Source organism: Esox lucius, chromosome 5 (assembly GCF_011004845.1).
Source record: "Esox lucius isolate fEsoLuc1 chromosome 5, fEsoLuc1.pri, whole genome shotgun sequence".
Lineage (NCBI taxonomy): Eukaryota > Metazoa > Chordata > Actinopteri > Esociformes > Esocidae > Esox > Esox lucius.
The window spans coordinates 4,850,146-4,866,404 of record NC_047573.1 but is presented as its reverse complement, the minus strand read 5'-3'; the positions used below and the strand labels follow the sequence as shown (position 1 = coordinate 4,866,404).

Below are 16,259 nucleotides of genomic sequence, written 5' to 3'. Positions count from 1 at the left end.
TTGTTTGGACCACGACAATACTCTGTAAATACGCACCACAACAGCACAATATTTTACATTCAAATAAAAAGCCATACGAAGAGACGTTAGATGTGAGGGAGTGAAGAGACAGACAGGGACTGATAAGAGAAAGAAAGAGAAGGGCGAGAGAAAGAAAGAGAAAGGCGAGAGAAAGAAAGAGAAGGGCTAGAGAAAGAAAGAGAAGGGCTAGAGAAAGAAAGAGAAGGGCGAGAGAAAGAAAGAGAAGGGCTAGAGAAAGAAAGAGAAGGGCGAGAGAAAGAAAGAGAAGGGCGAGAGAAAGAAAGAGAAGGGCGAGAGACAGGAGTTAGAGAGAGGAAGTTAGAGAGAGGAATACATTTATTAAACACAACACTTCCTGAGGTCAGGCCTTCTGTCAGACATATAATGTCCTATACTGAAATTTGACAGTGAATTCTGGACTGAAATAAAACACATGTAAACACTCTGTGCCCCCCACCCCCCCGCCCTTGTCCCCAGACTGAACTTGACACCACATGAACACTCTGCTGTTACTGCTAACAGTTTGAAATTTGACATGTTACATGAGAGGCAGCTCAAAACAGACATCAACCTTGCTCAAAATTTGGCTCTGTGCCACTAACCCCCCACCCCCAAAATAGTGTCAAGACAACATTGCTGATTTAGCGCCACCTACAGTGCAGAAGTCCTAAATTACATTGTGTGCCTTTAGGTTACTGTGACCCATTGTCGTGTCGAGTAGCACACAGTTAAGCAGTAAGACACGAGAGCCGATATACCGTGGCTAAGAGCTGCTCTTAAACACGACTCTCTTAGCCTGGCTTTATTGAATGTGAGAATGCAAATTGTAGTTAAGGTTAATTACTCAGACAGTTAAAAAAACGTTTCCGGTCCCTGTAAGCAGGGTTTACAATTTTGGTGAGCCCTACTTTCCGGCAATTTCCTCCACCACTGACTGTGAAACTGAAAAGACATCTAGACCACTTGTTGTGGTTAAGCATAATGAACGCGAAAGACCGACCCAGGCTCTGTAAGACCCTACAGACTTCAGCAGCGCCATTGCTGAGGAACACATCTACAAATGGACATGAAACAAACTGGCTCCGGAATTAACTCTGTACACGCCGCGCTAGCGCCAACCACACCAGGACATAAAAAGTGCACCCCTTTATGCCCTGCAACCCTTTTTTTAGACATGTAGACCAGTGATGACTCTTCTGCCTCTCACAATTAACTTTGAGGAAACAGGAAGTAGGGTGACCAGGCAGGAAGTAACATGACCTCAGAGGAACAAAGACCTCTGCCACTCATTGCTCTGGGTCGTGTTCATTTGTGGGGCCATAACGAAACGTCTGGGAAGGTTTTTGCAACTCTAAAATAAAAATGACATCTGTTGTTGGACCCGCAAAGTAGACTGCACCCCAATGTTTGACCCATGACAAAACAAATAACCCCTAATGGTTTGGATGGGAAAAACAGGCAGCATTAGGCTGCAGGTTGTCTTCGTTCCAGTATTTGATACAAACACCTTAACCTACCTCTTGCCTTTCTCTCTTTTCTAGCTGATTACTTTTATGACTGAATTCAATTAGTTGAAAACAACGTGAAGAACCGCCATAAAACTAACTATTTTAACAAAAACCTGGATTGTACTTTTAAGAACTATGAATTTAACATCGCCGAAAGACACTACTGCAACATCGTTCTACAATGTGGCTCACTGTTTTTGCTGCTACAAGCTCTGGGTTTGGCCAAATCAATTCAGTGTTTCTAATAAACACAGCACCGACCATTCCTTCCTGTTCAACACCTGTCCAGCAGATGGGGTCATAGTGTGAATCACTCTCATTCCTAAACCCCCTGTACTAAAGGAGATGGCAATTTAGCAGGCAAACAGAATGGTCCTTCCTCTGACCAACAGACTTTAATTGTGGCTACGCCTGTATCCTGACCCAGGACAATGATGATACCTGCCACACCCCCTTCCAATCAGCTTCCATTGTGTCCAAGGAAAACCCTGGACGAATAAGACACAGTACGCTACTCATTGTCCGATCAGCAGTGCTACGGTAACTCCGCATTTATGCAACTTCACGCCCATGTCTAGGAACTCGCCCATGTCTAGGAACTCGCCCATGTGCACCTTCACGATCCTCTCTGCCTCGATTATGGTTGTCAAAAGGAGGCCAACAAGAACGTAATCGAGAGGGTGGGAGCAAATTAGTGTGAGAAAACCCCCTTGGGGACTGACTCTTTGAAGCAGACGCCCAGCCCATCACATTTCCTGCCCACATCCTTGCTGTGTAGACAGACACGGCACATACAGCAAGTGAAGGTTGAAGAGAGGCGTCAGGAATGAAGCAGACACCAATCGTAGATTTATTTTTTTCCACGGATTAGAGATGCATTGTTCTGAATAAATTTTTATTTGAATCTTCCAAATCCTTGTCTTACTGAATGCCACCCCAAAGAAGCAGATGGTTATCAGGGTGAGGGATAAACATCCACCAGAGAGGGAAACGTGCACACGCACGTACACAGGCTCGCACCAAATGTAATTTCTTGTAGAACAAACCTCTCACTCTGGGCTTATGGACTAAGGACTCATATTGGTCTATTTATGACCTTGCTGTTTGCAACCTTTCACATCTGCATACTGAACCAGGCAGATATAGGTACTTGTAAATGTATTCAGATTAAAGCCAGTAATCTGCCATTGTATCTGTACTGAAAGGGACCAACTTCTGTATTTCGGCATTTATGCCTTTTGTCTACTTCTCCAGAGTAAGGTGATAATAAAATCTGGACATCTTCCTCCAGCGCAGAATAGGACTTAATTAATAGAATCAGTCAAATATAGTAATTTAACATCAGTTTCTTCAAACAAATCAAAAAAATAATAAATTTGTGAATTGTGCAGACAATTGATAAATAAATAAAACAAACATTTAGGATCAGGCTGGATGCAGATCACTGTAGACAAAAATTTCAACTAATGAAATTCTGTGACCTAATGTGAATGACAGTACAGTACTGACAACTTCAAGACCTACACATTTAAGGCAGTCGTGGAAAAGACCAGACTTTTTCTAAACTCCAAACTTATTTTTAACAAAGCAGTTTTTTGGATAAATAAACAGTATATCTTTAAGATGTGCTTACAAACAGTAACAGCGGCTAAAAAGCTTGAAAACACAAATCAAATAGCTGATTGCCTTGGTAACCACTCAAATTATTTTGGTCTTTGTTAAAGTATGCTATTAGCAGCAATTTGTGGACCTGAAGCGAAGGTGAAGAGCATCTCAGACTTTTGCACAAAACATTAACATCCAGCCCATACCTGCTGGGCGCTCAACCAATGGACTGGTCGAGGGTCAGGCCGAGACGCAAGGTTGTCTGGCAAACACGTGGCCGGTCTCCTTGACAACGCACCAACGGTTTGAGACACTCCGTTAAGATGCCTCTAGGGGGGCAGCATTTTAAAAGGTTGTTTGATGAGCCGTCAGACACAGTGTTAGAGCTTTGCCGTCATGTCTGTCCATTAGCCAGACTTGAGTCAAAACACGTCGTCAGCCATTTTGCAAAGACCAACAGAATATGTTGGCCCGACAACACAATCACCCCCCCCCACCGCCAAGTTGAAGACTTGAACAACAAAAACAAAGCTGCCAACGTCGGACTCTGCATCGCAACCTCCCCACCCAAAATTGTTTACAGAACCATGTGTTACAGAACAATGGCCCTGGGCCTCAACCCTGAAAATACCAGACATTAAATCAACTATTTGGACCGGGCAAGGTAACTACAGACAGTTCACGTAAAAAAGTCAAAATGGCCGCCGGCCCGGGTGGTTACTGGCAGTTCAATTTGGTGTCGTTGAGCCAGGCCCAGATCTGGATCATCTCCTGCGGTGTTCGGCTGTGGACCAGCAGAAGGCTTCTGTAGGCACAAGGGTTTCGCCGGTACTTCTCCTCGATGCCAAACGTCCTAAAGCCCTTGTGTTTCTCCGGCGCCAGACCCAACTTCCTGAGGCACATCCCTGTGTAGACGTCGTCGATGGGATACAGCGCTACGTGCCGGGAGGCCCAGAGCAGCCGCCCGGTCAGGTTGCCGGAAAACAGGTAACCCCCGCCACCGGCATACGGTGGATAAACGCCGAGAAACAAACTCTCCGGGATGAAGTACTTCACCTTCTTGTCTCGGTGAGGCCCAGCGTTGGTGATGACATCCCCGATGAACAGGTCCTTCGCCCGGGAGCCAGAGAGCCCCTTGAGGAAGTCCAAGACCCCCAGCGTGTTGACAAAGACATCATCGTCCCCTTTAAAGATGTACTGAGCTCCAGGACAGCGTGTGCTCATCCAGTCCAGGAAGAGCACCTCCTTAATGGTCAGGTTGAAGAAGGTGTCCCTATAGTTCCACTGGGGATAAAGGTTCATTAGTGTCATTCCAAAATGGCTGTTGGAAAAATGAGTATAACATAAAAATAGACCGTCATTCATAACGCTGCCAGTAACAGTGAACGGGACCTCTTTTTTTTTTTTTAAGAGGAAGGAAACTGAGGGAGGAAATGTGAAAGTCTGACTGACCAGACTTTTTTTAAACCAATCAGATCTGCTAAAAAAAATTTAAATACATCTGAAGGGATTTGTCAAAATACAGATAAGAATATAAATATCGCAATTTGTGCAGATTTTGTATTGTTTTTAAAATCTGGACGCAAAATGATGTGAGGTTGGTGGTAGTTACGGGCGAATGTCTCTAGTTACGTATGGTCTCATTTACAAAACGTTTTATTCCAATCAGTGTTCTATACCTGCATGAAAACTCAAACAATGTTCATAATGCACTGCCTATGAAAAAGAAGGAACCAATATGTTTTAAGCGTTTTTGCTTTTCTCACTAATCAAAATAATTCCCCCTGGCTTTCTGGCCACTACACAACAGACTCGACAAACACAATCAAATTGAACAAAAAACGGCCACAGAGACGAGAGGTCTGCTTTCACCGCTCCAGACGCTGTGGACCCGGGCATGACCAACAGCCCCGACGCCTCCTCAAAACCGGCCGTTTCCGTTACCTGGAGGATGTCGCGGTGGCGAGCGTTCTCGTAGCGCAGCATCTCAGACAGGTCCGGGTGGTGATCCACGGCCGTGGAGTTGCCGAGCAGAAACACGGTCACCACGGTCTTGTTGGCCAGGACGCCGGCGCGGCCCCATGACTCCCGGATGGCCTGGCGACGGTCAAAGTGCGAGGCGAGGGACTTCACGGCTATCAGTAGGTACGGCGACTCCCCGCCCGGGGTCCTCCGGCAGATATCGGGCTGGTCCACCACCAGGGGGTACGAGCGACAGCGCATGTAGAGCAGGAAGTCTTTCAGACGGACCGGCAGGGAGTTGTAGTCCGCGACGTGAGAGGTGACACTGTAGTCTGGCTGGCAGGGGTCAGAGTTCGGGCCGGTGCCGTTCAACCAATCGGGGATTGGTCCGATGGCGTCCACGTTGCCGGAGTCATTGTTGTAGGCGTAGGCGAGGACCGGGTTCCCCTGAAAGTCCAGTCTCTGTTGCTGAAGGTTCCAGAAGGCCTGGCTAGGGGTCAGTTTTGACCAGAAACGCTTGGAAGGTACAAGCACCTGAAAAGAAGGAACACATGAATTAATGAATTTTAGAAAACAAAAAACGGGGTTCCCCGTACAATAACGGTCAGATACCCCTTAACAGCCAGGCTCATCTCCACACACGCTCACCTTGCTTTCTTCGCTTTTGTCCGGTCCTCCACTGCGGGATACTATGAAGATGAAGAGGTTGACCATCATGAACATCAGCAACACCTTCAGCTTCCTCCTCAGCCCTGCCATGACCTACGACCCCAGTCCTCTAGCCACCTAGAGGGAGGGGAGAAAGTGAGATATGCGCACACGCCATTTATATTCACTTACAAATATTGTCAGCTCTGACAACTCAGATCCATAGTGGATCTGCCTGTACAATGACCTGCTGGTAACCAAATGCAAAAAGAAGAAACATTTGCAATCAATCTGAGGCAAAATGAAATATTGACCTGCAAAAACTGGCTGTAGCCAGCTCCTAATCTCTGTTTGATCACCACATAATCTCTATTTAACCAATGACATAGAACACTTGATTATATAGTTCCTGTTCAGGCAAATCAAATATTTTGTCTTCATTTTTTGTATGGGGGTGCAGAAAAAAGAAGAATGAAAAGCAGGAAACAGAATATTCCCCTTTCCTCAGTTGCCTTTAGGAACATTAAAATAAATGTAATTATCTCCAGTTATCTTCGTCTTTCCACTTTCTTCCAACCTTTTTCACAAGCCTCCTTATATTCAAGTAAAAATAATGTTTGTCTCTAACCAGGGCCATTTGGAAATCCCTATATACCTAGGACCATGATCCAACTCTGACCCCCGGGGCTGTCAACTCTGACCCCCGGGGCTGTCAACTCTGACCCCCGGGGCTGTCAACTCTGACCCCCGGGGCTGTCAACTCTGACCCCCGGGGCTGTCAACTCTGACCCCCGGGGCTGTCAACTCTGACCCCCGGGGCTGTCAACTCTGACCCCCGGGGCTGTCAACTCTGACCCCCGGGGCTGTCAACTCTGACCCAGTGAATCCCCCCTCCTACCTTCCATGTCTAGCTACTGGTCATAATTTGAACACCTTTAACAACCTAACAGAACCAAATAGCAGGAACATACCATGTGCCAGTCTGTCTGCATGGCTCCATCACTTGTCTGTCTCTCCACAAAGCTATCTCCATCTGTCTGTCTCCATCTCTTGCCTTTCAGCTCCTTCCTCTGTTGTTTTAGTTCATCGGCCTCCTAGCAACACTTCTGTACCAGTGGGACCTCGGTTTGACCTGTTCTCCCTCCCTCATAACCACCCTCGCCCTCCCGCCCTCCCTCCCTCCCTCCCGCTCTACCTCCCTCCCTGTATTTCCCTCTTTCTCCCTCCCCCTCTGTATTCTGCCCCCCCCCCCCCCTCCCCTCTCTCTCTCTCTCTCTCTCTCTCTCTCTCTTTCTCTCTCTCTCTCTCTCTCTCTTTTTCACTCTTTCTACCCCTCTCTCACATTCTCCGGGGTGGAGTCTGTGGTTTTTGCCAGTGAGATGGTTGGAGAGTTTCACTGCGCCTGTGTGTACACACACACACACACACACACACACACACACATCTTACCAGTGTGGTGGGTGGAGTTTTTCCGTCAGTATCCTCTCATTCAGGATCTCAGCTCTTAACCCATTCTGGCTCCCGCCCCATGGGAAACAGGACACACAGAGGGGGAGGGGCGGTGTAGGAAACCTGTAAGCAGCAAGACCAAGTGCGTCAACACCACACCAGAGACAGTCTGTGTCTGAGACAGACAGGAATGTACCGGCAGAGATTAAAACAGTGGTCGTGGCTTAGGTGAAAACGTATCGGAGAGAGACAGCCAGAGAAAGAGACAGAGACAGACAGACGTTATTTAAATAAGCCCTAGAGTCCAAACGCTCGTCTTTCAGCCTATGGCCTTAACTGTCTGTTAATGACCAGCCATCATTCAGACCAGCACAAACCCGTTACACATCTTGATACAGCTGGCACATGGACAAGACACGCGCATTCAAATAATGAACGCATCAGGTTATCAGAGCAAACACTGGTTCTGTGAGTGAGTTCAGAAACAAGAGCGGTCGACCGCACGCACGCACATTAATCACACCGGTCAGGCACTCCAGGAATGTCACAGAAAGCCAACAAAAAAAATCTACTAACTGCACTTCAGGGCAAGTTAATCAACAATGGAATGTTGCCATGGATACCTGGTATCACTTTAACAGTCAAAAAAACCCAAAAAAACCTGAATACCTGCATTTCATTTAGCGATCTTCAACAGATTAGTGTCTTGGTAAAGATGTGACACAGAATGACCTTTAGCCCACATAAATCACAGGTCTCCAGGGTATTGGGTACTACCCAGTCAAAGTGTTGTGGGTGGGATTTTCTCCCTGGGGTCATCCCCAGGCAGGGTGTATAATATATACGACCAGAGACAGAAATGTAACCAGTCTGTGCAAATCCTGGAACAATTCCACCATGGTAATGTTTATCCTGACAGGTTCTGGAAAGGGAACACTGCAGAAAGCTCATGTTGTTCTAGTGAGAGAAACACTTCAACCTGAAGGTCACCAGAGAGCAGGATCAATGAGGTCATCAGAGAATGGACTTTGACAAACTGCAACAAAGGAATAGTTCATTTTCTTGCTCACTGAGAAAACTCAACTGGGGTTTTGCCTTGGTTAATGGGAGAATATGGCTAGAATGTGAAGCAAAAACCAACGTGGAAACTATGGCGCAAAATCGATACGAGTGGCTTCAACTGTTCCAAATATGTAATGAAAAGAAACTGGCACATTGAGAATCTCTAATAGAAATGTTTACAGTTGTTGGTTGGCTAGCAGATTTAAGCCATATTAGCATAAACGTGTTATGACTCAAAACACAAGATACATGTACGTTATCAATAGCAAGAAACAACAAGCTATATTGTTCTGTCCATGAGCAAGACAGTGAATTTGTTCTTATCTAACGTGTTAAATAACAGTAAACCCCCCTAAATAATATCACAAAGCTGAATGGAGAAGTAATTCTTAATCGTTTTGTTTGGGGAACATTGCATGCACTGCCCTCTACCCTTTCCCCACTCGTCTTTGTTTACAGAAAGCATGCGTTTGTTTAAGTTGAAAAAGAAAAGAACGTCAAAAGGTGTTTTCCTCTGTCTATTTACATCCATACCGTGACACGTTTGTCTACACCCACCCCTAGTTCAGAGTAAAAATAACTCAGCGTGGCCTGGTTAGTCCAGCCATCTCTCTCAGACCGTGCCCCATTTCATGCTGCTCCGTTTAGGCTTGAACGGTATCCTATAAACAAGTCATCCTGGGATGGGCTTCCTGCCCGCTCGATCCTGTCCAGGGTAACACTGTCTGTCCGCAGACGCCCACTGCCTGGTCCCGGGGTTTATGCTGCATTAGTTCATGTGCCGAGGGGATGGTATCTGCGTGTCTTCTCTCAGTACCCATATTTACATCTCATTTGTTTGTGTGACAGCGGACTAGGGTCCATTGGAATTCTATGCTTTAGGATGTCCTTTAGGATGGTTGTGCATCTGATCAGGGTTCTGGACACAGCCCACCTGTATTTGTTGACCTGTTGGTCATTTGAACATGCCAACATTGATGTGGCCCAGAACGGTAATTACTTCTTATAATCTTAACCCACCACATTCAGGAGAGGTCTGGCCACACCTCTGAGCCCTGTTCCTCTCTAGGTTACATCCTTTATTCCGACCCTACTAGGGAGCATTTACTAGAGCTGCACACGGCTGCTAGAATCCTAACTAGACCAAAAAAAATTGAACACATTACTCCTGTCCTAGTGTCCTTACACTGGCTGCCTGTTAGGGTTATGGCTGATTATAAGGTTTTACTGTTAACCTATAAATCAATACATGGACTTGCTCCTACTTACCTGGCTGAAATTATCCAGCCATACATACCTACACGTAACCTACGATCGCAAGATGCAGGCCTTTTAATTGTACCTAGAATTTCTAAACAAACAGCTGGCGGCAGGGCCTTTTCTCATAGAGCTCCACTACTGTGGAATGATCTGCCAATTAAGGTTAGAAATGCAAACTCAGTGCAAACTTTCAAGTGTCTACTAAAAACTCATCTCTACAGCACGGTTTATAATTAAGTGTAGGCTGGCCCGGGGGCGTGAAGGTGACCAGTAGGCTTGATACTGTCCACCCTTGCTGTCTTGCCAGATGGGCTCTCGTCGCCACTGGGATGCCCTCCCTCCAATGCCTTTCGGGGGAAGAGTCACTGGCTTGTTGTTGTCTCTCTGTTGCGCACTTGTGCAATTGGGCTGTACTCTGCTGGCAATACTCAGCCGTCATTCAGGGTGGTCGCGGTTGGTGGGTGTCCCTTTGGTTGATGCTTGGCAATGTGGTTGGATTGATTTCCTGCCTGTTGGGCCCTGTCCGGGGCCGCCCCCAGGTAGGGCCACAGTGTTGCTGGACCCCCCGTCTCAGTTCCAAGGTCTTACGCTGCTATACTATTGTGCTGGGGGATTGGGTCAGTTCTCCTTCCCCACAAAGTTCTCCTTCTCCACTATAAATCGTTGTTAATATGATGAATGCATTTTCTGAATTTTCCCAGTCTTCTCCCATAAAATTTTTTAGGAGGACATGAGGTCCTGGTCCACACCTGCGGAATACCTGGTTTGGGGGGCCCGTTGCTGTCCTTGTCCATCTGGTCATGCTTCTGACCTAGTCTAATTTTAAATAGACTCTGGATTTAGCCCAGATTTTTTATTATTCCAATTGGACTCTTAATATCTCACCCGGCACAGCCAGAAGAGGAATGGTCACCCCTCTGAGCCTGGGTCCTCTCTAGGTTTCTTCCTAAAATTCAGCCTTCTTAGGGAGTTTTTCCTAGCCACTGAAATTCAACACTATTGTTGTTTGCTCCTTGGGGTTTAAGGCCGGGTGTCTATGTAAAAGCACTTTGTGACAACTGCTGTTGTAAAAAGGGCTTTATAAATAAATTTGATTTATTGACTAGAGTCCAGTTCACAATTTAATTTCTATAATCCATTTTCCCTGCGCATTACTAGAAAAAAAGAGAAAAATAGAATGATGGAGGTGGAAATGTCTAGAGAATTTAAGAGACTCCAAAGAGAGGGGCATGGCCTAGAACACAGCTTTCTGAAAATAAATGTGATGTTCAGGAAGTAACACAAAATGGTTTGAAGTGGACACACCCATTCACTTGAAACTTTTGACTGGAAGATTGACTGAGTAACAGAGATTGAGTGGATGTGTGTGAGTGTGTGCTTGTGTTCATGCATGTTGCTGGCATAAAATCTTTATTTCTGAACATCAAATGCATTTCATAAAGCTTTAATGGATTCTCTAGTAATGGATGCCAATTCTGACTCACGATCCTGATTCTCCAGCAAAGTAATGATCAAGGCAAATTTTTTGTAAACAAGACCTTCATGCACAATCTGACCATATCATCTTATTCATTATAATCCAAAACAGTCATAGATCAGCAACACTCCCCTCACAAGCTCTGTGAATAAGGGCCCATATAGGAACACAGTGCATCTTGGGTAGCACCCCTAAATGTTTAGCTTGTTGAGACTCCTGTGGAAGACAGCCCAGCACCTCAGCACTTAGCCACTGGGAGAGCCGAGGTGTGAAATCCGGCCCTAACGACGTAGGAGCAGTGAAAACGTGCACACTCGTACGCACATCCAACCGGACACACTGAGTGCAGTTTGTTCCGCCCTCCATCCATTTGTGACACTGTATGGAAACTGACGTGAAAAGGGCCTCTTATCACTCTGTGATACCACGGCAACCTTCAGTTACATAGACAGTAGCAACAAAGGCAGACACGCACGCACGAGAATGGAACGGTGTCCACAAGTCAGAACAACAGAACCACCCACCATTTGTCCCTCCATACTTCGGATCAGGAGCAGAATATCATTCACATAGGCTGGAGCACCGCCAGTGACCTCATTAAACGATTAGAATTAGATTACCAGACAGCAGGAAGTTAGCCCAACTCAAAATCTGAGTTCTTCAAATCGTAATGATAATGGGACTGTTGGCTAATTAATACTGCAGATAGAGCTAAAGATTGGGTGTAAAGACACACGCACAGACACACAAAGTACAAGGCAGTCATACCCTCCTGGAAGGTCCCAGGAAGAACATCTTGGGAGCTCATTCCATCAGTTCTGATGTAGGTGGAGCTGGAATGCTGGGGTGTAATATCTGGCCAATGATTTAATGATAACTGATCTTAAATATGGTGCTGATCTTAAATATACAAGGTTGAACCAGTATAGAGGGTGTAGGGGGACAGTATGGGGGTGTAGGTGTAATAAAGAGGGGACAGTATGGGGGGGGGGGTGTAGGTCTAATATAGTGGGGACATTATGGGGGGGTGTAGGTCTAATATAGTGGGGACATTATGGGGGGGTGTAGGTCTAATATAGTGGGGACATTATGGGGGGGTGTAGGTCTAATATAGAGGGGACATTATGGGGGGGTGTAGGTCTAATATAGTGGGGACATTATGGGGGGGTGTAGGTCTAATATAGTGGGGACATTATGGGGGGGTGTAGGTCTAATATAGAGGGGACATTATGGGGGGGTGTAGGTCTAATATAGTGGGGACATTATGGGGGGGTGTAGGTCTAATATAGTGGGGACATTATGGGGGGGTGTAGGTCTAATATAGAGGGGACATTATGGGGGGGTGTAGGTCTAATATAGAGGGGACATTATGGGGGGGTGTAGGTCTAATATAGAGGGGACATTATGGGGGGGTGTAGGTCTAATATAGTGGGGACATTATGGGGGGGTGTAGGTCTAATATAGAGGGGACATTATGGGGGGGTGTAGGTCTAATATAGAGGGGACAGTATGGGCCTTTTAGGTCTATTATAGAGGGGACAGTATGGGCCTTTTAGGTCTATTATAGAGGGGACAGTATGGGCCTTTAAGGTCTATTATAGAGGGGACAGTATGGGCCTTTTAGGTCTATTATAGAGGGGACAGTATGGGCCTTTTAGGTCTAATATAGAAGGGACAGTATGGGCCTTTTAGGTCTAATATAGAGGGGACAGTATGGGCCTTTTAGGTCTAATATAGAAGGGACAGTATGGGCCTTTTAGGTCTAATATAGAAGGGACAGTATGGGCCTTTTAGGTCTAATATAGAAGGGGTAGAAGGCCAGTTGTGATAAACAAGTCTATTTTTAATGCATCTATCACACACTTCAGATAAAGATGAGAGAATTCTTTGGGTGAGTGGGTGGGCATTTGTGTATATAAGTACGCGTGTGTGTAACTCCAGTGCATATACAGTTGGGCAAAAACGTATTTAGTCAGCCACCAATTGTGCAAGTTCTCCCACTTAAAAAGATGAGAGAGGCCTGTAATTTTCATCATAGGTACACTTCAACTATGAGAGACAATCACATTGTAGGATTTTTAATATGACTTCAATTCTATCTAAATAAGGAAATTAAAGTCCACTCTGTCTTCTTCCATCCAACACCAACAAGTCACAAGAACGGCTGTACTATGTAGCCAAAATACTTTTGTCAACAATAGTTTATAGTAAATGAACATCTACATACAGTATATTCTGTTTTTAAGCAAGATTTCTCAGAATCATTTCAAAAACAGATTTTGTCATTAACCCATTCATTTCGGAATAAAATCATAAAAATTAATTTAACTACCGGATCTCCCTACCTATAAACAGAATATTTTGCAATAAGTTCACTTCAAACCTAAACAAACATGAATCTGTGAAACACACAGTTTTGCAACTGTGTTCCTGATGATTATTAGTGACATACAAATGTTAACTAGTCATTAATGGGAAATTCATTTTTAGTGGTTGGTTAGTGTTGTCCCTAAAAATACGACCCCCTATTATCTGCCACCGTCCCCAATTATTGGCCACCTTACTATTTTGTTGAATTATATTATAATTTATTTTTATTTGTATGACACATGACAGATCTTAGTCTTCTCTGATATGCCCACTAGAAAGGTGTAGCTAGCTTTCTTGCCTTCCGGTAAAGAAAAAAAAAACAGTTAAGAAACCCCAGTCTTGTACAAGAGAATAGACACAGCCGGTTAAAATATATATTAAAACGTTATCCGATGTGCCCCTATCACCCAGTACTATTGAACATCTTTGGGTTCCAGAGTAAAAAGTATTATTACTGTTTAACATTGTTCTTTGAGCGAATATGTACAAATACTCTCACTTTTTTAACATAGCAGGATGGCGGGGTGGAAGTGAAGTTAAGCTACTTTTCAAACTGAACTAGTAGAACTTCTTAAATTTTAATAATTAAAACCAGTGTCTCAGGTGGCCAGCTACATAACATGCCGCACGTTTCAGACCAGTAGAGATGGACTGCGCTTGTGTGCGTGAACCCAACCCCATTCTGTTGGAGGTGTTAATGGATTTTGTGCCATCATGTTAAATTCCTGGTTTAGACTGTTGTCCAAGGAAGTTCAGTCAGCCCTGCCTCGGGGCACCTTCTCTGTAGCTGCGTGTGAACCCGAGGACCGAACACAACGTCCGCGTAACTGGACTGCCGACTCGTCTATGGACAAGCTCGCGTCTAATATAACCACTGAATATGTACTGAAGGTTTACCCACGCCCATCACCCAGACAGAGCTCCGTTTCTTTAAGGGATGCGGAAGGGAACACGTCTTACACCAGCTCCTTAAAAAGTTACAGTTTACCCAGGACGCATTGTGGTTTTGATCAGAAGAGGACTGTCGCCTATTCCTCCAGGCACTTTCTGCTCAACCGCTGTCAGTGGCAAAATGAATGTATTGCAAACAGTAGCTAAGGGGAAAACTGACATGCAAGCCATGGTTAAACTTAGGCTGAACTATCTTGTAAACAGTGGCTACACCGAGTTTGTTCTGAGGATGATGAGTAATACCCGAAATAGAGCACGGTGGGCGCAAACACCGGTACAGGGCAGGATTTTCATTTGTAACGGAAATAAAGTCTCACAAGTGCTAGCTTTAAATGCCATGGAATTGATCAGTTATAATATAACTAAGCAATTCCATGGAGAACAGTAATTAAATGGAGCCCAGTAAAGGACAGGAACAGTCTAGCACTGTCCTCAGCCTATATGGGCCTTCCCAGTTTATCAAAGATTACAGTAAAAACCTGGTCAGGGGATGTTTGTAAGTGCCTGTTTGTGCTACTATGCTTCCTAGGTCCAGATGTATAGAAACCAATGGCAAATCATGACAAACCGGACATCTTCCGGTCCCCTTTTGAATAAATTGCTTGTTTAGGATTGGTTAATAAACAAATTGCTTGTTTAAGTTAGGTTAATAAAGGGGTTTTAGTGGTTAAAGTTAGGGATTAGAAAAGGTTTAGTCTTCCAAACAACATTAGTCTTCTCCCCATTTTACAATGTATTATGGAGTTGTTTTGTACATTCATTTAATACCAGAGCGTTCTGAACTGGAAAAGTATGAAGGAGGATGGTCTGTGAACGGTTTTAACAGCATTTTAGTATATTGTACGAAGTCCCAACTTTACGGAAAGCGATATCCTTATACTCCTCGTCTTTCACTTACAACTCGGAAATTCAACTGGAAATATGTCACTGAATACAACACAGCGTCTGCATAATGACTCTAGAAAGATTATTACCCACGCGGATTCGCAATGTTCTACATAGAGGAACAAGATAACTCCGTCACTAGAGTTCTTCAAGGGAAATGTGCAAACAACTAGCCTTCATTTTATAATCTAAAATAACAAAATAGTTGGATTTAGTTTACATTCAGAGAAACGGTCTTAGTTTTCCCCCAAAGTGAGTGTGCCTTTATTAGATCGGTAACGTAAGCTACGTACCTTATAAAGTTATATTAGACGTACAACCACAAACAAAATACTCATACCTTGTTTTTTTCCTTCTTAATCACCGGTTATCTCCCGCATCTTCAAGTTTACCAAATCGCGTCCAAGTCGTCTAAAACACAAAACCTCTCCTTCTCACTTGTTGAGAAAAGTCCAAACGTGTCGCGCAGAGATCGCGCATCCGTCACCGGTAAAGAAGGTAGTAACAGAGGTTCAAAATAAAGAGGAAGGCACTGTCTTCGTGCTTATTCCAAGCCCGTCGTTGGTTACTTGATTACCCATATGCGTAGGCCTACTTGTTGCGAAACAAGCACAAATAGGTTCATCATAAACGAGGTCTATTCCACTTTAGGGTCTAGATTCCACGACGACTTGTTTTCCTTTCACATTGAGGTGCGTGCATGGTCTCCTTCTCACACACTCAAAATTTGGAAAATCCGACTCCGCCTAAAGATGCATGACGTCGCCTTTATTTAGCATATGTTACTATTCCCGTTTCACACCAGGGACCGCAAACTTTATTCATTCTGGCGGAAGTCAATTCATTTAAATAGAAAGCAATCCGCACCATGGCTACTAATCTACTTTACTGTGCCTGGTTTGGATGGGGTACGGCAGGTGTGTGGCTTGAGTGGAATTTTTCCAATTTGTGCGTGCCTTTTCCATACCGTGTCAGAAAGTGAAGTTTATGTACCATGGAAGAAAAGCTAATATGTAGCTTTCAACTTTTCAACACAAGAAAAGCTTTGACAGCTCAATATT

General features: G+C 44.7%; 1 protein-coding gene across 3 annotated transcripts; it reads right to left on the bottom strand.

Moving 5' to 3' along the window:
* Window positions 1-2,256: 2,256 nt before the first annotated feature.
* Window positions 2,257-15,960, bottom strand: b3gnt2b (UDP-GlcNAc:betaGal beta-1,3-N-acetylglucosaminyltransferase 2b). 3 transcript variants are annotated; one of them, XM_010867659.3, is made up of 5 exons: window positions 15,539-15,960; window positions 7,194-7,316; window positions 5,745-5,882; window positions 5,079-5,630; window positions 3,852-4,418 (listed from the first exon to the last, which is right to left on the bottom strand). In XM_010867659.3, exons 3-5 carry the CDS (start codon window positions 5,853-5,855, stop codon window positions 3,852-3,854), a joined length of 1,230 nt encoding a protein of 409 aa, XP_010865961.1. In that variant the 5' UTR covers window positions 5,856-5,882; window positions 7,194-7,316; window positions 15,539-15,960. The 3 variants fall into 3 exon arrangements, with proteins under 3 accessions (XP_019902445.1, XP_010865961.1, XP_010865969.1); XM_010867667.4 differs by lacking the exon at window positions 7,194-7,316; XM_020046886.2 differs by lacking the exons at window positions 7,194-7,316; window positions 15,539-15,960 and having other exon boundaries at window positions 2,257-4,418; window positions 5,745-5,855.
* Between the last annotated feature and the right edge of the window lie 299 nt (window positions 15,961-16,259).

Bases quoted from the DNA above. Each gene is read 5' to 3' on its own strand.
- b3gnt2b (XM_010867659.3), bottom strand. From the start codon at position 5,855: ATGGCAGGGCTGAGGAGGAAGCTGAAGGTGTTGCTGATGTTCATGATG. The intron at 5,631-5,744 runs GTGAGCGTGTGT...CCTTCTTTTCAG, and splicing joins ACAAAAGCGAAGAAAGCAAG to GTGCTTGTACCTTCCAAGCG. The intron at 4,419-5,078 runs GTAACGGAAACG...CTTTATCCCCAG, and splicing joins GCCACCGCGACATCCTCCAG to TGGAACTATAGGGACACCTT.